At 45.9% G+C, this 23,169-nt stretch overlaps 1 protein-coding gene across 1 annotated transcript in view; it reads right to left on the reverse strand.

The window, feature by feature from the left end:
* The window catches only part of ALKBH5 (alkB homolog 5, RNA demethylase), a 130,784-nt gene that overhangs the window by 64,662 nt on the left and 42,953 nt on the right, over positions 1 to 23,169 (reverse strand). The window contains exon 2 of the mRNA XM_086940822.1: positions 497 to 577. Coding sequence (XP_086796948.1) covers positions 497 to 577 — 81 coding nt within the window. The remainder of the gene's footprint in view (positions 1 to 496; positions 578 to 23,169) is intronic.

Here is a 23,169-nt window from a genome sequence, read left to right on the forward strand (position 1 = left end):
CTTAAAATCCAGAACATTTTGAATTAATCTGCTGCAGGAAAGTGGGGGGGAGGGGGGGGGGTGATTTGAGGAACACTTCTCGGAGGAGCTGATGTGGTTGAAAATGGAGAGGGGTGGGCAAATAAGTGACAAAAAAAAGTTAAGCAGGATCAGTAGGGGTGTGGGGGAACAGCACACAGGGAAGAGAGCAAGAAAACAAAAACTTTCATGGAGTGGAATGCGTAAGAATATAAGTCATTCAATCAGAAAGTTGGTAAAGAAGCTATGCTACTCGGGTGAGACAAGGAAGAAGGGGAAAGAAAGCCATTGAATAAGAACCAAGCAAATGAGACTGCCAAGACAGACACAAAATGGGAAGCAACAGTCTGACCCAAAGCCCACTCCAAGTATTGGCATTGTACACAATAGCTGTTTACTGGCAGACAGTTCAATAGTTACCGTCTGCCCATTTTTTGTAACAAATCGAACAGAAACTGTTTAGTAGAGATAAACTTACTTTCGTAGTATAATGACAGCTCTTCTTTCTTTGATATCCTGCGGTCGAATGCAGTGGGTAATTTCATCAGCAGCATATCCACTGGGGAACATAAAAAAGAAACCGCATGAATGAAAAGGGTCTTAAAAGCTACTAGCTCCCAAAAGCACACACTTCGAAGATTCGAAATCTCTAATCTATGTTAGTGATTTTTAACTAAATTTTGCTTACTCACTGCACATAAAAAAAAAATGTCACCTAGAATGCTACAACTTTGCAACTTAAATCCAGCACAAGAATACATTCCTTGTGTTTTTATATAGAGCTTATGCCACTGAGGAGCCACATCAAAAAGCCACAGGTTGGTTTTAAACTTGGAGATACTACTAGAAATGAACCAGCAGTTCTTTTGCAGTGATATTTTGGGATAATACTGTTTTTATATACAGTTTGACCAAATGACAGTAGTTTTTATTTTGCAAAGGCAATTTAGTGGAATCACAATAGGATAGACGTGGGTTTTTAATGACCAGACAACTTTAAAAAAAAAAAAAAAAAAACCTCGAACTGCACAAATTAATTTCAAAACAATTTAAAATAAAGTTCTTAGAATGGAGGAAATCAGACAATAACAGTATTTAATGAAGTATCAATCCATATTCAATTTAATTATGGAAAGTGTTATTTGTTTAACCGCATCGCTGCTGCAGTGATTTTTGCTCTGTGCGGCATTTTTCTAATTACCGCGATACATGACGAGCTCAGCTCGTCATCCGCACACGTCACCCGTGGCTGATGACGAGCTGAGCTCGTCGTCAGCATCGAAGGGGTTAAAGACAAATACCGTACCGGATTTTACTCGACCATACAGCAGTAAAGAACTTCTGGCGGAAGGGTAGGCCCATTTTACCTCATCGCTTTAACAGACTGGTAGAACAGAATATTTTGAACAGAACATGCCCAATGGGAATTCGCAATTTTAGCCACAATCAATCCTATTTAAGCCAACAGTTCAAATGGTCAGTGTTCTTAGTAACATCTCAAGCTTATTTACTTGGGGTTCCAGCCAAGGGAAGCACACACTTCCAACTTCCCCAAAATGTACCTTTCGGTTTTAAATTTGGTTCTGCCTATGAGACTAACGTGTCCAAGATGTAGATCAACCCCAAAAAGGGAATCCTCTCTAAAATCACAGTTTAAACTTTATGAGCTGAGTTGTTACTTCATAGAAGTCATGAACAGGATGCTCTCCTTAAATGCTATTTCTGTACTGATGCATCCGTGGTCAGCTCTGAAAGAGAAGTTAGTCTAGAATAGCACTAGACAAGTCTAATATAAGGCTACCAGATGGCACTAGTTCACTAGTAGTGCTTACTCATGCTCCTCTCCCAAACTGCGGAGAACGCAAATTAGCACTTACCATGTCAGGAATAAATTTTTTTGACCGGCTGGTTACATTTAAATGTATACCCAGTTTTACACCCGTGACATATGTAAATACATTACACACATTTTTTAGTTTTTTAATGTTTTAAGATTTATGTTTTTCTCAATATGAAAGTCTGGCACTGAAATCAGAAAGTACGTTTATTCAAAGAATGGCAACATGTTCAGATTACTCCAAGACCCTGGGTGACTTTACAACTTCCCAAACCAACTACTAAAATATGAACAACTTTTATTTTTTGCCAGTAGTTAAACAGCTAAATTGGTGAAACTGTTGAATAAAAATGTGCCGCAATAAAAGTGATGTAGCATCTATTGTTTCCGACATATTACAATTTGGAAGCTAGAACCTAGGTCATGCTAGCGAACAGCAGCAGCTAGGGTCAGACACCCCGTTTTTTCACAGAATTGGCACAATTCACAACAGCACTATCATCCAAACAAAGCATTTGGTATAACGAACAATTTAAGAATTTGCAACTGGGGAGGGCGCTAGAGGGCGCAGGACAAGATGGCCGCACTTGTGTGAGGCTCCGTCCCGACCATTACAAAATCCGCTAATTTATCCTGTTTTCCCCAGAGCACTAGTCCCACACCCCGGATGAGCTAACTCCGCTATCGTCGGTGACCCCCTGGGACGCTCTGTGAGTGAATTGTGGCTGTGCGGAGGGCGCCTGGAGCGGACCGACCCCAGGCGGGGACGCAGAGGACGGCGGCCCCGGAGGCTGCGGAGCGGAGACCTCGAGGAGACCTGGGCGTTGGACACCGAAGCTGACTGTGGGAACGGAGCCTGGGAGGCGGAGCTTTGGGACCGCTACAGCGCCGAGGCAGAGCTGACCGCGGACCCCCCGGAGCGGCTTCGGTGCGCTGGACGGCCTGGACTTGGCCCTGCTGGTACCGGTGAGTGGGGCGAGGCGCTGCGCTAGCTCGGTGCTGCGGAGGTGGTGCTGGGCCGCGTTAGCCCGCGCCGCGCGAGCCGGGGCCGGGGGGGCTGGAGGAAGGGTCGGCTGGGGTACGGAGTGGCTGGGACGGTCAGGAGCAAAGGCGGAAACGCGCTTTGGGCTACCTGGAGGAGCGCTTGTCGGCACACGGGTTCCCTGAAGGGCCTACAGCGTTGGAGGTCGCGGACCTGCGGAGCGCCCGCCATCTTGGGCTTCCCTTCTCTATGGCTGCTGAACACTGAGCACTGGCGGTTGGCGCTCTTTCAGCGTCTTCACATCGGCGCTGTGGGGGGGCCCTCCGGTGCTGTTGATCCATCCCTTTGGGCTCTGCGCACAACTGTCTACACTTGAACTGTGTTGCTGCATTGACATTGTTTTGGCGCGCTTTGCCCGCTGGGGTGGAGGATCTATTTGGCCTAGACTGGGGGTGCCTGTAGGCCTGGAACTGGACGAGCTCCAGGGCGTGCAGCGACAGGTGGAGGCTACAACATTATTTTGAAAGGCTTCACTGGACACACTGCCCTGCGTAGCTGAGCCCGATACCGCTTTGACCTCAATCGCAGCCATGGGCAGGCCCGAAAGAAACCAGCCTAAAATCAATTTCGAAGCGAAAAAGACTGCGCACACATCCTCCCAGGCGCCCGTGGACTCTGACCAAGGTGGGGCTGCTGGGGGTACGCCTAATTTGGAATCCACACTGGTGGCAATGCAGAAGACTCTACAATCCATTGAGGGCACTATGGAGTCAGTCAATCATCGTCTTGATCAAATGGCGACACAATTTGACCGCCAGAACGAACGGATGGGGGAAGTGGAGCAGCGGGTTTCAGCCACGGAGGATGGCCTGGCCATGGTCTCGTCCAAGGTGTTCAGTATGGAAAGAGTTCTGGCGGTCATACAAGCGAAAAATGAGGAGTTGGAAGGGAGGTCCAGGAGGAACAACGTTCGCGTTACAGGATTGCCGGAATCCACAAATGTGGGGCGCAAGGAGGACTACATGGAACGCATGATTGTCGATATCTTTGGCGCTGACCACCTTTCTCGGGTCTTCATAGTGGAGCGTGCACATCGTTCTCTGGCCAAGAAGCCTCCGCCGGGTGCGCCGCCGCGGCCTATCGTGGCTAGGATCCTGAATTACAGGGACCGGGACACTATCCTGCGGCTTGCCAGGGAGAAGGGCTCCATTGAATATCAGGGCAATAAGCTGGAGTTTTATCCCGACTTCACCATGGCTGTTCAGACTGCAAGAAAGGAATTCGCTGCGGTGAAACAGTTACTGAGGGCCGAGACCATAGCTTATGCCATGTTGTACCCTGCGCGCCTTCGGATTGGGCCTCCTTCGGATAACAAGATCTTCTCCTCACCCAAGGCGGCCATGGACTATGCCAAAAAGCTGAAAAAACGTGCTAAGGAACAGCCGGGGCGTCATGAGGGAGATGACGAAAGACTGGGAGAGGAGGATTGAATTGAGTTGCACTTCTAGCCCTGGTGCAGGGGGAACTGCGTGGTATTGCACTGGGCTGCCTCTACTACGGTGTGTTCTTTACTAAACGAGAGCTGCAGGGGCGCTTCGGCACATGATCCACTTGGTACTGTTGCCTTGCAAGTTGCGGGAGGGCGACACTCAGGCTGCCGCTATTCCTGTTGCTGCCACCTTGTCGCCTCACTGGGGGCTCTCTACTGGTTCGACTTGGCTGACTGAGATCCAGTTGTGCACTATGTGTTCCCGCGCTGGATACAGTGGCGCTTCTGGGCTCTTGGTACTGCTCTTTGGGAGTGGACGCTTCGAGGGCGCCCGGTGCAATGTACTGTTACACGATTAATACCATGTCTGATGCTCTGCCCGTGGGTGTGGGTGGGGGTGTTGGGGATGTTGTTAACGACAATGGTCTGCGCTCTCGTCAGTTCTGGCGAGAGTGGGGCGCCACTACGCCCCCAGATAAGGGAGATCCCCAAAATGTGGTTGTTTGCATTGTTGGGGGTTGCAAAGGGGGGGGGACGTGGGGAACCTTTGGCAAATTGGGGGCGCTGAAGTGGGTGGCGGGTTGGGGGACGGGATGTTGAGACCTGTTGGGTTGTCGTTGTTATTCCTGATCAAAGAGAATGAGTCTGAGACATTCATGGGAGGCGAGTGGGGCCACAGTAGGGTATACGGGAACCTTACCAGCATTACTGGTGTCGTCTCCGGGTTGGCGCGGGAGGAGGGATGGTCTGATAAGGGGGGGCTGCTGAGGACGAAATCACTGCTGGGCTGCTTACACCTTTGGCGAGATGGATAGGGGGGGCAACCTAAAGTGTGTTACATGGAATGTGCGAGGGTTGAATAAGCCGCAAAAAACACGACAAATGCTTGCCTTTCTCAACAGACACGGAGCACAAGTGGTGTTTCTGCAGGAGACGCATCTCAAGGGCACGGCAGCAGATATGGTGGGCAAACAGTGGGCGGGGGCGAGGTGGGCCACGTCCTATTCTTCCTATGCCCGTGGGGTGATGATTCTGATAAAAAAGAATGTTCCGTTTGAGGTGCTGCATGAGGAGGTGGACCAGGATGGCAGATATATTGTTGTGCAGGGTAAATTGTGTGGCACGATGGTCACTCTTCTCAATGTCTATGGCCCTAATATAGATGATCCTGATTTTTTCGTCGCACTCTGGAACAAGCTGTATAACCTACCGCCTTCGGCTATCCTCTGTGGGGGGGACTGGAATGTTACACTGGATTCTGAGTTGGACAGGAGGCACGACCGGCCCTATGACTGTAAGAGAGCGATGGATGCAGTGTGTGAGGGAATGCATGGATTGCAACTGTTGGATGTCTGGCGCCTGCGGAATCCTGGCAGGCGAGAGGGAACTTGCTACACGTCAGCGCATGATACGTGGTCGAGACTGGATTATTGGCTATTGACCCAAGATGTGAGCGGATGGGTGCTGAATGTGGAACATCTGCCCCGCACACTTTCTGACCATGCTCCTGTTGAGTTAATGCTGCGGATACCTACGCATGCTCCTGCTCCATTTACTTGGCGACTCTCCCCTGGAGTATTAACGGATCAAGTGTTGAGTGAACGCCTGCGGCAGGTGATTGAGGAATTTTTTGAGATCAATGTGGGATCTGTTGATAGCATGCTCACGGTGTGGGAGGCCTTTAAGGTCTCAGTGCGAGGCGCATGTATAGGGTTGCGGTCCGGGGTCCTCACGTCCATCAGAGACTCTATGTCCAGACTAGAAAGGGAGCTGTTGGCTCTGGAGCGCCGACTGGAGGAGGGGGCGGATATCACACTGTTAGCGGATATTAGGGCGAAGGTCACAGAATATAATGAATTGGCCGACCAGGAGGTGAAATTTCTGTCCAAACGCGCCACAGCCAGGTACTATGGAGAAGGGGGTAGGCCGGGTAAGGGGCTTGCTGATAGAATCCGAGATCCTTGGGCAAGGCACTGTACTGTATTGGAAATTGAGGATCAGGGAGAAGTGGTGACTACGTCGGGTGGTATACTCGCCTGCTTCGAGACATTATGCACAACTCTATGAACATAGGGAAACGGCGGAAGAGGCAGACATAACGCAGTACTTGGAGGATGTGGCCCTAGTGTGGCTCTCCAGGGGCCAACAGGAATTCCTAATGCACCATGTCACTGAGGCCGAATTCAGAGATGCTATTGCAGCACTCCCGAACGGAAAGGCGGCTGGCACAGATGGCTTACCCGCCGAATTCTATAAAACTTTTGCAGATTTGCTCATTCCACGATTGGCAATGGTTTTGGAGGAGGCTTTTGAATGCGGACGGCTTCCAGGGACCATGAGAGAAGCGCTCTTGGTGGCGCTCCCCAAGCCCGGTAAACCTCTGGATAAATGTGAGTCATACCGCCCACTGTCGCTTATGAACACTGACGTCAAAATCATTGCTAAAGTATTAGCCACAAGACTGCGTCTACTCCTGCCGGTCATGGTTTTACCTGATCAGTCGGGGTTTATCCCCCTCCGGGCAACTTCCGCCTTCTACATTATAAATTTCTGCAACAATGGTACTATACACCTACCCAACTGGTAAGATATGGCCTTAGGTCCACTGCTCAATGTGTCCGATGCGGGGCAGAGGAGGCCGACTTTATACACCTGGCCTGGGGGTGCCCCCGTGTCTACGATTTCTGGAGGGAGGTGACTGAAAGGTTAACTGTCATCACTTCGATTGAGGTGAAGCTGGATGTGCGCCTGTGTCTTTTGGGCATCGCTTCTGGTGTGGCGGCTCCGTTGCGCCGACTGGTGGTGCTGGCGCTTCAGTTGGCCAAGAGGAGGGTTGCTATGGTTTGGGGAGGGAGGAGAGCGCCTGAGGTACAATTGTGGCTGAAGGATATGGCCTATTGCAGGGACCAACTGAACTGTTACTATGACGAATTGCCTGCTGCGGCCCGCCCGAGGGATGTATGGACTCCGTTCACACTTTACATGCTGTCTTTGACTGAAACCGACTGCGACGAGAGGGTGGCTACTGCTTTGTCTGACGGAGGGGATGGAGCTGCGTGAGATGTCCTTATGAGATGGCGTTAAGATTGTGTATTGTGTGGAATGGCTAGACGATGGTCGTGTGAGTGGGAGTGTCTTGGTCTGCAGAGACTGGCACGCAGGTATGCTTTACTATTCCTCGCTAGGGCTTCTGGGAAGTTCTGAGAAGGTGGTGAAGGTTTCCTATCTTGGGATGCCCTGTCAGACCTCTGAAGTATTGATTACCCTATTACATTATGACTTTTGGACTTGGAATACTTATTATGATCAGGATAAGTTGGGGGGGGGGGGGGGGGGGTTGGGATTTGTTGGCATTATCTTTCTTTATAAAAACTGAAAATTAGACCGAGATCACATGGGGGCGAAACGACCGCACTCAATGGGAGTGCTGAACTTACTGTATATGGATCTACTGTAGTGCCTACATGAGCTACGAATTCTGGACTTCGGCACACGTACCTCTGGCGTATGGTCTCAAGCTTGTATGATATATGTGGTACTCCGATGGCGGCCGGCCCCAGCAGTGGGTTGTAGGCGCACCGCTGTGTATATGAACAATGTGCAATAAAGGTCTTCCAAAAAAAAAAAAAGAATTTGCAACTGGATGGTAACAAAAACATTCTACTGAATTCCTTCTAATCCACAAACAGCAAAGCGGAGGGTTAAAAAAAACCTAGCCCAACCTTCACGATTGCTTTAAAAGTCACAAACGATCACTCTCTCTGCCCTTATGAATCAAATTAGGATGCTGACCTTCAGTTTGCCTGTTCTGTAAGTTGTGCCAATGGTCAACACAGATTCTATTATTCCATGGCGCCTAACATGTTGAGTAGTAGAGTGTAGCAGAGTGTAGCAGAGTGTGTAATACAGTATTACAGTAAGTACTATACATTAGATGCTATTTAGTAGAGTGAGTAGTAGCTAGTAGTTGATATTGAGTATTACAGTGAGTAGAGTGTTTTTGAGTTGTATAGTAAGTATTCGAGTGAGTATTGATAATATTTGATAGTGAGTAGTATAGAATGACTGTTTGAGTATTTGTGAGTAGTAGAGAGTGTAGTAAAGGGTGTGTAGTAGTGTGTAATAGAGCGTTATAGTGAGTTCTGTAGAGTATTATTTGTGTACTAAAGTGAGTAGGGAGTATTAGAGAGTTTTTGAATAAGTACTTTAGTAGTAGAGTGAGTAGTAGTGAGTAGTTGATATTGAGTAGCACAGTGAGTATAGAGTATTAGATATTTGTCGTGTAACTAGTAGAATGAGTAGTGAGAATATTAGAGAGCGAGTAGTAAAGAGTGAGTAGTAGTGTGTAGTAAGTTGTGTGTAGTAGACTTTTTTTGTAGAGTATTACAGTCAGTACCTCACAGCATGTTTTCTCATTACTAAATCTAGTAGGCAGTATTAGAGAGTTGTAGAGTAAGTAGTACAGTATTAGAGTGAGTAGTAGAGAGTATTAGTAGAGAGTTATGAGCGGTACTGCCAAGTGAATATAAACAATACGGTTAACCGATGCGACGGAGGCTAATGTGTATTAAACAGCCGAATAAAAAAAAACATACGCAAAGATAATCAATTTATTCTAGGGTATTGTTCTTAAAAATAAACAGCTCACACAGCTCTCACAGCTTACACGGCTCTCGCAGCTCAAATTTCTTACCCAGCTTACACTTCCCACGCGGCGCTCGCAGCCCACAGAGCTCTCACAGCCCACACAGCTCTCACAGCCCACACAGCTCTCACAGCTCACACAGCTCTCACAGCCCACACAGCTCTCACAGCCCACACAGCTCTCACAGCCCACACAGCTCTCACAGCCCACACAGCTCTCACAGCCCACACAGCTCTCAGCCCACACAGCTCTCAGCCCACACAGCTCTCAGCCCACACAGCTCTCACAGCCCACACAGCTCTCACAGCCCACACAGCTCTCACAGCCCACACAGCTCTCACAGCCCACACAGCTCTCACAGCCCACACAGCTCACAGCCCACACAGCTCTGGCAAAGATAATACCAGCAGCAAAGAAACACTGGCAAAGAAAATAACTGCAGCAAAGAAACACAGGCAAAGGCAATACGAGCAGCGAACAAACACTGGCAAGGATAATACCATCAGGGGCAGGGGCACAAAAAACGGCACAATCAGGGGGCAGAAGGCAAGAAAAAACGGCAAAATTAGTGGGCAGAAGGCAAGAAAGCGTGGTCATAGTTAACTGTTCCAGAGCACGTATCGGGGCGGTTGGCGCTTTGCTGGCTGATGATTTATGAGATTTCAGTGGTTATTAAACGTGCCAGGACTCGTGCATTAAAAACACTTTCTGGCACATGCCAAGCTTCGAGTAAACCCAAGCGACCGCATCCACGGAAAGTCACCCAGGAGAAAAAAATAACTGCTCCTGCAGATACGTGGCCGTCCCAAATGCCACCCAACGGCAGTGACATGTTTCTACTCATTCCGCTGTGATGACAAACAATTTTGAAACTCATGCTCTGCATTCAGAATGCAAGAGGCGTGCGGCTTCTGGCAGCCAAGAAATAATTCTCACTGGCCCGGAGTTACAACGTTTATAAAGTTGCAAAGTGGAGTAAACAAACCATCTGTTTGCCTCCACCGTATATGTCACGCTCTTATGAGCCTGTTACAATTCATTTAGTGCACAAATTTGGTGATTTCGCTCATGTCGGAGTTAGAGGCAGCTTGACGATGATTAACATTCGTGGGACAAGCATGCTAATGCCACACTCCTGCTGCTAAGTCCCCCCCAGAGAGCGCCACCTCGCCTTATTGATAAGGCGAGACTGTCAATTTTGTTTGCCTGCCACATTCGGCGGCCATAAGGGGATGGGGGCTCTGTGGAGGAAGACGCAGTGTAGGCCGCATAATTCACTGTGAATTGAGAAAAGAAGGCTAATTCTGATAAATGGCCGACCCCAGTGCATCCCGCCTCTTATTACAAGAGACGTGCCCTATCTGTGCAGTAAATTAGCCAGGCCCCAGCAGAGATTTGGTAGGAGCTTATCTTCAAGTAAATAATGTGAATGTGGAGGGAGCTGATCACGTGACCGGTGTGAAAAGTAGTTTCAGATTTGGCAATTTTTTTTAAAAGTAAAACTGTTTCTGTCCTCTGGCCTTTCAAGGTTACAGAGAGTATAGATTGGTGTACATTTCTGCATGTCTTTGGTCGGAAAGGGAACTGTATGGTAGCACAGTCTGGAGTTGCATGTTTTGAGCAGGTCTGCACTCCTATTTGTCTCCCACACCCCGAAGTAGATTAACTCTGCCCCATAACGAAGCAAGCAGTCTCCGGTAGCAGCTCCGGCCACCATGCAGCTAGTGAGGAGAGAGATGCTGCAGCGGTGGGGGGAGTAAGGCGAAGGGACAGTGTGTGACCCGAGGCCGTGGAGGCGTAAAGTCACAGCATTAAGGAAAGTGAGACAATGTGCCTGGTACGCCAACCCCCGGCTGCCCAGAGAGAACTGAACAACTGAGGAAGAAGGCTGCCGGTGGGTGAGAGAAGGAGGTGAGGCATCCAGTCTTCTGGGCTGCCAATCCATCCAGTGAGATGTAAAGCCCTGTGATGGCAGAGGAAAATGAATGCGAGGTCGGACTGCTGAGACGCAGGCCACCACCGCAGACTGCCATGAGGTGAGAGATGCCTGATCCGACATCGGGCGAAAGGTGAGCCTTGAGTTTGGGACATCAGGTCCGCGAAGAGAGACGCTTAAGGGGAGGACAGAGAGCGGAGTAGCGGCCCACTCCCACACCCCAAAGAAGATGAACTCTGCTCCATAACGAAGCAAGCAGTCTCCGGTAGCAGCTCCAGCCACCGTGCAGCTAGTGAGGAGAGAGAGGCTGCAGCTGTAGGGGGAGTAAGGCGAAGGGACAGTGTGTGACCAGAGGCCGTGGAGGCTTAAAGTTACAGCATTAAAGAAAGTAAATGTGTGTGTCTTGTAAAGCGCACTGCTACCCGGAGGCGTCCTGGCGCTATAGACCGCTGGGGAACCCGTCCTGGGTTTCCCTGTGAGATGTTCCCTCCTGGGTATCTCCAAGGTGAAACCAGGCATCCCCGGCATTTGTGGGGGGCCGTTGTGGAGATGAGGCAAGCTAATGCCCAGAGTTGCCGAGTGTGATCCCTGGTTAGAGTAGGCACCGAGGCGAGAATTATCGAGTCCGCTGACCCTGGTTCACGACCCTGCCGCGTCGGGAATTGAACCCTGGTCCCGGGCTGTCCTCTGCTTCTGGGTCAGTCGCCTCTAACCAGTGAGCCACACCACAAAGTGAGACAATGTGCCTGGTACGCCAACCCCTGGCTGCCCGGAGAGAACTGAACAACCGAGGAAGAAGGCTGCCGGTGGGTGAGAGAAGGAGGTGAGGCATCCAGTCTTCTGAGCAAGAGTGGTGACGGAGGCCACAAATGCATGGAGTAAAAGGCCCGCAAATTCGGTGAGACTTGGTGGTGACAGGTGAGCCACCGAAGGAAGCCGAAAAAAAACAGAACTTACCGGGAGGTGGGAGGAAATGCTGCTTTCCGGTGAGAGGGCATCCTGCGGTGGGTGTTAGAGGGGGAGCCTTGGGCATCTGTGCCCCGCCCGCAGGCAGAACGAGCGAGAGGCCGGCAGGTACAAAAGAACAAGAAAAAGAAGAGGATAGGAAGGGAGAAGAAGACAGGAAAGGAACGGCTCACCTTCACTGCGAAAAAAATGGCGGCCACAAGCTTCTGAATTTTTCGGATTCGGGGGCGTGTTTTGCAGTCCCCAAAAGGGGCGGGGCTTAAAAGTGGAAAGAACAGCACCAACACGCCCCCGAATCCGATAGAGACGGAGCTTCTTTCGAGGGACACCTCTCCTCCAATGGCTGGCCTCCATTTAGGAAGCCACCAATGGAGGAGAGACGAGGAGAGAGGCGGGTTTAAAGCACCCACTGAAGACATTAATTCTCTGACTTCCGGCTGGCAAGCCAGCCGTCGGTCGGTCACCAAAAAAAGGAGCACAAACCACACGTAAATACTACCCAAAGCATCAGTATATTCTAGAGACTGCTGAACAAATTGCCACTTTTGAGATTTAAATCAAGGGACGGCTTACTCATTCCACCTTCAAATTGGACCTTTCCACAAAAATATTTCATCTTAACGTTAATTTTGACAATACTCAAGCTTCGCACCAGATTTTCAAAGAGGTGTTCCACTTACCTTATCTTAATCTACATGATACTCGGTGGTGGTCACATACATTGTCAGATTAATTGGGTAACAGATGCAAACTTAATCTACATGATAGGAAGTATGTAAATGAAAAAACAACAGTTGATGGACAGAATGCAGAACAATGTCATACGTTCACCCCAGTACAGAGATCTGGGCCTAAATCCATCGTTTTTTTGGTCACCACACCACCCGAGTTCAGAGATGGCCATATGCAAATCAGCCTTGACCCTGTGCCTCATGGGAACAGTCCAGCCCGAAATGCCAAGCCATGTCTTCCCTGGACCGGAATCAAGCATCCTAGACCGGTTTTTGGCTATCAGCCAGGATAGCTTGACTCCAGTGGCGTGGAGAGCACGGGACTAATGTCTGAGCATACCCGCCCCACTCGGGGTGACAAACGCAAAAACAACAGTTGATGGACAGAATGCAGAACAGTATGTAAGGCACAGCAAAATTCTAACAAGTAAAGGCACCTATCCTATGCAGACTCAACTAAGGCCTTACAAATTCCTGGTTCAAAATATTCCACATATTTCCTTTAATTGACTGTACTTGAAATAGACCAATGTTTGTGTGCGCCTCTCAACATGCCAGCCAAAAATCAAAAATTGCAACTTTAGTTAACGACGGGCGAGATCCGAAGGATTTTAAAGAGTATGTTCATCTGCCACTAATTCAGTTTCATTGTGTTTTTAAAGCTATACGTTATTCAGATGTAATTAATATGGAACCTGCGCACACATATATAGTCATACATCCAATGATCACAATTTTCCTAAGAAGCAATAATGCAATCTAGGTGGTGGAATCTTTGTTCTTTATCTTGTCTGTTTTTAATCAAGCGAATGGTGTAATTGTACAAACAGCCAGCCGACACGTGTTTCGTTGTTGAAAACTGTGTTCAACAATTCTTCAGGGCTCTATTGCAGGATCACAAAACTTTGTTGGGCCTTCCTCCGGTGATAATTCCAACCTGGCGGGGTAACCAAACAGACTCTTAGCGTTCGAAATGTTGAAGGTAAGTGTACCAGCTATATGTTGGCAGTTATATTATGGACGCCGAGTGATCCCCAAACCGCGTAGGGTAATATATAGGATCGGTAAAGTTTCAACGTGAAATCACGATATCAATGCGGCAGGAAAACAACCGGTAGAGTCATGGTGTAGCACGGGTGCGTGCCCTCCTGAAAGACCCGCCTCTTCCAGATAAATGGCTTTCCCCTCGGCGTCTCTTTCCCAGTCTCGTGTTCAACATTTCGAACGCTAAGAGTCTTTTTGGTTACCCCGCCGGGTTGGAATTATCACCGGAAGAAGGCCCAACAAAGTTTTGTGATGCAGCCATAGAACCCTGAAGAATTGTTGAACACAGTTTTCAACAACGAAACACGTGTCGGCTGGCTGTTTGTACAACTACACCATCCGCTTGATTAAAAACAGAAAAGATAAAGAACAAAGATTCCCCCGCCTGGATTGTATTATTGCTTCTTAGAAAAATTGAGATCATTAGATCTATGACTATATATGTGTGTGCAGGTTCCATATTAATTGCAAATTGTGTAGTTTTCTATACAGATTAAGGGGTTTGTGAGGGTGTCCCCTTCCTGCTGCACCATTCCATTAAGTTACGCAACACACACATTACGTCAATACTGCTTGTGCGCCATTCTTCCTGAATACTAAAACCCGTCCCTTTCTACCTGTTATTCAGATGTACACATGGCCTGAAGTTAATATAGGTGTAATTGTGGAAGCAGAGGTGTTCATAACGTGCGCTATAGCCACCAGAATATGGTAAATTCCAGATAATAAATGGTGGGGGCTTTCCTGGATGAGTTGTGAAGTCTCCTTCTATCCTTAAGATCAAACGACATACAGAGATTAGTCACTTATTTGTGGGATATGTTGGGTGAAAAATTACAAGGCAAGATTCCATTCATGGTCCCACCCACAGTGGAAAAAAGTCCTTTGCCGTGATGATTCTTATTTCCCTGGGAAGTACAGAATGTTTTTTGTTTTATTACACCAAAAATCTGGTTTATCTGTGATGGGGCCTAAAGCTTGAAGCCATCCTTTTAGAGTCTCATAAGGATCCATCTGCATTCAGAATCACTTTCTGACATAAGTATTCCGCTATCAGTGTCATTAGTTAATTTTTCTTTTTGAATGAAGGCGTGCAAGCAAAGTCATTAAACTATCAGTGTCTCACCTGGATTACTTAGCCTACAACAAAACTATTGCCTTGTAGGAAAATTAGGTCTTCTTAAACTGGAATAGTGGTCCGGGATCTTTTAGCACTTTACAGGATGTCAGTTTGTTGCTTAGGGAGACAACCTTAATATTGGTCATGCCTGGGGGGTTAAGCCACATACATGTGGTTTTGTTGGGTAATTAAGGATATTTGAAGGAGAGAAAGTCATCTGTGTCTCTGAATCGAAAGTAAAAATGTAGGCAGTCTAACTGTTCCACTGTAAGATACATGGTATAAGAAACTGGGTAATTTTATTTTCCATTCAGCCCAGAAGGGTTCAACAACCGAAGCTCCGCATTGACCAGTACATAGCATGAAGAAGTAGGCTGGAGCAAGGAGATGGAGTAGCATACAAACAAGAATCCCCAAAAATGAAGCCTTCCCCCTATAACCCAAACCTAGCCCCATACAACCCTAAACCCTACCAAGAGTAAATCGGGACAGTGGAGGCCATGATTGACCATCAAGCAAAGTACACGAGGATCACTTTGAGAACTTCAAAGGATATAATGCAGCTTTCTCACTGGTATTGGTGGTAGCAAACCCTCATGCACTCAACTGTCAGCACCTTGTCTTTGAAAAATTTCTAAGTATCATAAACTAGACTAGATTTTTAACAGATGTACACATCTTCTCCAAACCTTTCCTAATGAAGCTTGCGCTAGTACTAGGAGTGAGAGGATAGCTAACACTGCGAAATAACATTGACACACAATATTCAGTCACACCTATATCAAATCTAAACATACCTTGGGAAAGAAAGCATATCTAAGAAATAGTAGCAGGACTGCATACCACTGCGCTATGAAGGCGGCACTCCAGGAGATCTATAACATGTAACACTAGGCTTTATTTCTCAAAAAGTAAATACCTCCAGTGTCTTGCAATATGATGCCACTTTAATCCTGTGAGAAAGCATTTTGGACAACACTGCCCTCAAAGAGACACTTACTTATGTCTACTATCCCTTCTGGGATACAGGCCAACAACCAGACTCCCAGGCTCTCTCTGCCCTGGGCTTTTCTTTTAATCTGACTCCAGGTGTAGCCCATCTCCTTGCAGTCAGTTTCGAGGCGTGGCGTCCGGTATTTCTTCGCCTTCCTCTATTCCTTTACCCTCTAGGGTTCCAGTCAGGACTTGCTTGGTGGTGTTTGATGCGGGCTTGCAGAGGGTGGACATACCCAACGCAAGCATTTTTTCACGATTTCTTCATGAGCGGGGAGTTGGAAAGTCTGCTGCCATAGGTAATTGCTGCTGTTGGCGTTTGGCTAGTGGATTTGGAGGATTTTTCTCAGGCAGGTGTCGATGAAGGTCTGGACTTTGTTGGTGGTGGTCCCTATTGTCCTCCAAGTTTTTGCCCAATATAGAAGGACCGATTTTATGTTGGTGTTAAAAAGCCTGATCTTAGTTTGCAGCATTGGGTACTTGGAGCACCAGATCTTCTTTAACTGAAGAAAGGCAGCCCTTGCTTAGCTGATTCTTGCTGTGACGTTGGCTTACGTGCCACCCTGCTTATCTATGACACTACCCAGCTAGGTGAAGGCCTCCCCCTCTCCCAGTGCATCACCTGCAAGAGTGACTGTAGTTGTGCTGGCCATGTTAGCCTTCAGGATCTTGGTTTTTCCCTGTAAATGTTGAGACCACGTTGTGCTGATGTGGATGCCACATTGTTGGTCTCCTCTTGCATCTGCGGATGGGTAGAGGAGAGTAGGCCCAGGTCATCTGCAAAGTCCAGGTTGTCAAGCTCCACCCAAGGTGTCCACTGGATCCCATTTCTTCTCCTTGCTGTGGATGCCTTCATGATCCAGTCTATGGCCAGCAGGAATAGAAAAGGTGGGAGCAAACAACCCTGGCCCACTCCGGTCCTCACTTTGAAGGCTTCGGTGAGTTGTCCTCCATGGACTCTCTTGCAGGTCATTCCTTTGTAAGAGTTCCTGATGATTCTTACAAGTTTATCTGGCACACTATAGTGGTGGAGGAGTTCCCCAAGGGTCTTTCTGCCCACATGTTCGAATGCCTCCTCATAGTCGATCAAGCTGACTGAAGGGGGGGGGGGCTGTTCCTGCTCAATTATGATGGACAGTATTGCAAACGGGTCTGTGTAGGATCTATATTTGCGGACGCCAGTTTGCTGATCTTGCAACCAAACGTCAACTTGTTCCTTCATTCTGTTCAGGATGACTTTGTTTAACACTTTGCTGGGGGGTGATTGATGATTTATCCTTCTGTACTTTGCATGGTTAGTTACGTCTCCTTTAATAGGGACCTTGAAGAGATATCCTACCTTCCAGTCTGATGGCACCTGCTTTTCCTCTTCCCAGATCCGAAGTTCCTCAAAGAAAGAGCATTATATCAATCATTAAATATGGTATAAAAATCTTAATTCAATCTTGAACCCATCTTTGAAAACTGAAAGTCACAGTCAATTAGAAGTACAAAACAGACATCATAGGAGAAGGCTTTCAGGAGTATGTATATCAGTTCAAGAAAGAGAAAACTAGCAGCGTAAATAATGTAATACATTCATTGTTTCCCTTTTCAAAGAAGCTGCATTGACATAGCTGCCCTGACCTGAATTAACAACTGAAATAGACTATTACTCGAGAAAACTAAACTCAATTGTATAAAAATAGCAGAACATCTTGACAGTTTTATTATGCTTCAAAATACTTTCTGAATAACATCTAGGTACTCTGCCTTTAGCAGCTTGATCAGGGATTTGGACTATGGAAATTGAAACGTTTGCTACAGATTGGTAGCTTTGCCGACTAGGACAGTCACAATAGATTATTCTTACAAAAAGATAACCACACATAACTCGCCTTTTTCTAGAGAAAATGTTCAAAAGAGCAAGGTTTAATAGTGCACAGAAACAATACAAGTCCTGAAAATAGACTGAAAAGAAGGTAATTTGATCAAAAGGGACAGACTACTCCTTTTTTTAAAGTTCTTACATACTAAAAAAGGTATATATGTTTACACCTTGGCCTTGCAAGGACATAGCAATGCAGTGCACCCCGAAGCTTTAATTGCCGCAATCAACAACACACGTCCAGGTCCTTGGATATATATATATACACAGCTAACTACCTTCCTGAAAATTACGTATGGGCTAAAGTAAGCCATTTCAATTCTATAAGGGCAGTCAGTTCTTAAGATTGTATTCTACATGGGAAATTTCCGCAAAATAAAAGAAATCCTGGGGGAATTCGAGTCAATGCACTGGAATTATACGACAAGGAGAACCAAGTTATGCGGAGTTATTAATTCAGGCCACTGGCTGCTGCAGCTATGTTGATGCAACTCACTGAAACGGGAAACCATGAAATGATTTAATGACTGCTAGTTTTCGGTCTTGCATTGGTCTACTACTGAAAGCGTTCTCCTATGATGTGTCCATTTTGTACTTATACTGGACTCTGAATTTACGGTTTTCAAAGATTGGTTCAAGATTGAATTAAGATATTTATATCATATTTAATGATTGATAATATGTTCCCTGTTTGAGCGCATTGTTCAGCAAAATCTTCTCAGAATTAAAGTGGAATCAGAAAGCAAGGCCCTAAATTATGTGGCAAAAAAGGTGAAATATGTGGTATAATTCAGCTTCTTTTTTGATAAGGTTGTTATTATTTCGACATCTTAATACAATTCGGGGAAAAGTTTCATCTAATTAGTACAAGTTTAACATTCACATACAGTAATTAGAAATAGAAAGGTGACCAATGAACTGTTTCGAAGGCCCTTTCACTGCACAGTAACTTTAAACCCATTTGAGTTAGAAACAATTTTTTTGTTAAAATCTGCAAATGAGACAGATGGTGTGGAGTACATAATTAACTGAAAAATGCCACGTCATCGTATAATTCCAGTTGCCCAGACTATAGCGTAGAAAGAATTAAATAGAAAGGCTAGTCATCTTAATCTTTATATTCTCCCCACTCCTAATCTATAGCATCACCTTTACATGTTTTTGTATCAAAATTAAACCTATTTCACACGTAATTATAGCACTTCTAGTCCAATATAAATAACCGGACTGTATTAACCAATAAACACTTTTTATACTTTATTTTCAATTCCACAAGCAATTTCTCACCATGACTTCCAACACCATACAAAGTTAGAATTATTGCAGTTCTGTTCAACACATATTACGCATCATGGAAAATCAAGACTACCAACTAGCTCTACCCCGCCTATTTAAAGTAAACGGATAAACAGGTGTTAACGGATGCACATCCGTCTAAATTTTTCTTCTGCAGTGATCTGGTGATATGCCCAGATTAATGACCTCAGTGGCATTGTGCCATAAAGTGGTGCTGGTCTACTGTTGCTGCCCGATCTCTATAGTGGCGTAAGGAAAAGACTTTTGTTTACTTTTTTCAGGGAAGATACGTCCCTTGTTTACTCCTCATGAAATATTTTTACACTTTTAAGTCTAAAAGTAAGACATAAAATTATTTTTACTTTAAAACTTTGGGCCTAAAGACTAGCTTTCCCTTAAGTAATCATATTTATATCGGAACTTCATTGAGCTAACTAACAGCGACTTCGCTAGCGTTAAGTATCAGCAAAAAAACTACTGTTTGAACAAATGCTTAAAAGAATGCCTTTAAGATAGGATCAAGTATTTTAGATCTGACTTTTGGAAGACTGAATTAAACAATTTTCTGAGAGAACTTTTGCCCAACAACTTTTCTTATATCTATTGAATTAAGCTCTCCGCCTCAGATTTGCGGCCCTCAAATTCTACAGCCTTTCTGGTCTGGCTTTCAAAGTGAAGGTTTACCACATACTACTGAAACTCTGCTGCATTGTCCAAAGTCTTGAACCTAGACTAGCAGTAACTGAACTGGTTTGTCTTTGATTTCTCCGTTCTCTAAAACCTGAACTCCACTTCACTGTCACTCAGGAGCCACCTCGTTTTGAACGCTATAAAGTTCCTTTCCCTGTTCTAAGACAACATTCTAGTCCAGAGCTTCAGCATCTTCCATCTCTGCAAGATGAGCTTATCAAAAGATATTTTCCAGCAACATGAAGCCAATTTGGATCAACTCTAGCATAACGTCAATGCAAATCCAGCTCTATTAACTTCAGTGTCCCAACCAACAGAGACTGTCGCATTTCAAGTCACCCCCAACTACAGTCCAGATGCCACATTCAGAATTTCCCAAAAAGCAATCTGGAATCCACTTTCCGATGAAAGTTTCTACTCCAGTGGCTGTTATAAAGACCTATCTATTGCACCTTATGAACTCTACAGGTGGTAACATTTATTTATTTATTTTAAGAGTTTTATATAGCGCTGGCTAGACCCGGAGGTATCGGAGTGCTTTACATGAGGTTCCACAAAATTACAAGATTACATCAATTCCAATTTACATAGTTTCTAGACAAACAATTATAAGGTCATAGAAAGTGAGATAAGTGAAGGGTAGAGGGGAAGGGGGGAAGGGTAAAGGGGTGGGAGGGAGATACGGCAGAAAGACGAAGGAAAGTCTGCCCAAAGTCCAGCTGGGTAGGCGACAGTCGAGGGGGAAGTCCCAGAACCCATCTCCTCTATAGCTATTAGGTAGCTCCATCGGGATTTGGCCAAATAGCTGGGTCTCAATGGGAAACATTTAAAGAACATGGAGGGCAAAAAACATGGGAACGTAGAGGGGCGGGGACAGGGAAGGTGAGAAAGGGAGGAGAGGGGAAGAGACAACAAGGAGAGATGAAATTAATTCTGTCTAAAGGCAGACTGGGTAGGTGACGACCAAGGAGGGAGTCCACGGCCCATCTCCCCAATTGCTAAACCAGGTAGCTCCATCGGGCATCAGACAAAATAGTTCAGTCTCAATACATTGGGAGAGGAGAGAAGGAGAGACATAAATAGAGGGAGGGTGCGGGAAGAGACGACAGGAGAGACAAAAGGAAGTCTGGCTAAAGACCGACTGGGTAGGTGACGTCCAAGGAGAGAATCCCCGACCTGTCTCCCCTATAGCTAAGCCAGGAAGCTCCATCGGGCATCAGACAAAATAGCTAGATCTCAAATGACGAGGGAAAATTAACAGGTAAACAGGGTGGGGACTAGGGCCAGGACAGGTGAGGGCAGAGGTCAGTAGTAGAAAAGAGGAGAGGAGTAGAGCGTAGGGTAGGGGGTAGGTAGTTTGGTGACAGTTACATGGTTACAAACAACTGCTGGAGCATGGTGATACATACGAAGCAGCTACATTGGCTTCCTGTGATGCTGCGGTCGATGTTTAAGACCGGATGCATGGTCTTTAAGACCTTGAGCCGTTTGTCTGAAATGGACAGGTCGGTAGAGCGGTGCTGGCCCAAGCCAAGATGGCCTCTGCAAAAGTTCAATTAGTCCTCTTTCTATCTCAATGGTGAGGACCTCTTCTGTCTCACTGGTTCATACGAAATCAGAAGCCTCAAAATGGCTGGGTAGGAAGAAGCAAGCAAAGGAAGAAAATGGTGCCTAAATTAGGCGAACCGATAGTGAAATGTGTCCAAGTGTATCAATTTTGTCAGAATGTGTCCAACAAACAAAATTGACCAGGGTGTACCAGGGCGTCAGCCTGATAGCTCTTCGGGCCTCTTGCAGTGTGAAGATCTGAAATCCCCCAAAAATGACTAAAAGGGATTCAACCTACTTCTGTTGTGTGCACTCCCAGGCTCTCTGTGTCCACGCTCCATGTCGTCTCTCAGGAAGACAGCACCCTCAATCATTCGATTTAGACTACTGTACTTTCAACATATGAAACCCAAGGAACGTGGTAGTATGTATAGGGATTTTGGCGCCTCACGGTTGATTTGCACTACTTGTACGTTGTAGAAGGAATTAAGTTAACGGTGCTCAAAGGTGTGGGGAACCACTAACCTCCACAAAGCAAAGCTCTCAGAACATTAATTTTTCTCCCAAGCACACGTTAGAATTATGACAAGGTGTCCCTGTTATTAACGAACATATACAGTAATTTTAAAACAGAATATACACAATTTCTTTTGGTTCTCTCTTCTCATGCTTTATACTGCTGATTTCAGCCACAGCAAACACGTGTTTCATCACAATTGGGGCGTGATCCTGCGACTTCCTCAAGGCTGTACAAACAAGCATACAGAATTCCACTGTATTTATTAATGCATCATCAGCTAGTGTCAACATAGTTAATCTTACACAAATATTAGCCAATCATAATCAACACAAAGTGAAGTCCAGCATTCTCAATTTCTTTAAAAGATGTGTACAGGTGCTCCAGAATTGAGAAAACATATCAAGATAACATATACGACGGAGAGAGCGGAGAACGAATCAAAATAACCAAACGCCACTGAACTTGCCACATTATTGCTCAAACATATTGATGAGAAAAGGAGCCATGAGATAAATGAACGTGAGAACATTCACTGGAGCAAATACGAATGACTGGGCTAGAATAGCCAGTTCATTAGAATCAAATATCAAGTCAGTAGGTCACACACATGGTGTTCATCAATCCCATTACTACCCCGTGCTGTAATTGTATCACAAATTACTAAATAATACCTATATTTTCCAAGTGTTGCGATCTGTAATTAAAATAAAGAAGAGCGCGAGTGAGTCAATATCTTGCTATTCAGCTCTGATGGCCTTTTGAGGACAAATCATGTTCATATGTCAGTTACATTTAACAAAAATGAACCTACTGTCAATGTGGTGATATTTCCAACCCACAAGGGGGTTCTAAGTAGTCTCGCGATCGTCCAGATATACGGTTCCTTTCAATTTCCAATCCAAGTTTTCACCGTGAAATTATCGTTGTCTGAAACCCAATATAAAACTTCAGGTCCAAGTTCTATATACCATTAATAAACATAAATCAAATGTCCCCTTATTTTTAAAGTGAATAATCCCGAAATGGAAAATCTATCATGATACTTATAACTATTAAAAGTTCTTATGGTATCCTTGAGCCATACCAAGTCCAGCAACTATCCCGTCCAATTCCAACCGCCCTGCCTATGATAAGAACCTGGAGTCATGCAGCCGAGATACTTTGAGAAATAAATCTATTATACATTCACACGCTACAGCTCAATTCAAGTGACGGTGCTTCAGCTTCGCCTCAAAGACTGATAATGAAACCACTTCATTATTAGACCCACTTGAGAAAGTAAGGGGACATCACTTAATCACATATCAAATCAACAAGATCATCGGGTGTCAACAATACAATTAACGAGCAGAAGACCTATAGAACTAGGGGAAAGATATACAGCCTTTTTCTTGACCCAGTAAGAGACACTGAATGGTCAAGCATTTCTTGACGTCACAGGCACAATTTTCTTAATAGAGCAAAATCACTGAAAAGAAATAAAATAA

This window comes from Lissotriton vulgaris, chromosome 10 (assembly GCF_964263255.1).
Source record: "Lissotriton vulgaris chromosome 10, aLisVul1.2, whole genome shotgun sequence".
Classification (NCBI taxonomy): domain Eukaryota; kingdom Metazoa; phylum Chordata; class Amphibia; order Caudata; family Salamandridae; genus Lissotriton; species Lissotriton vulgaris.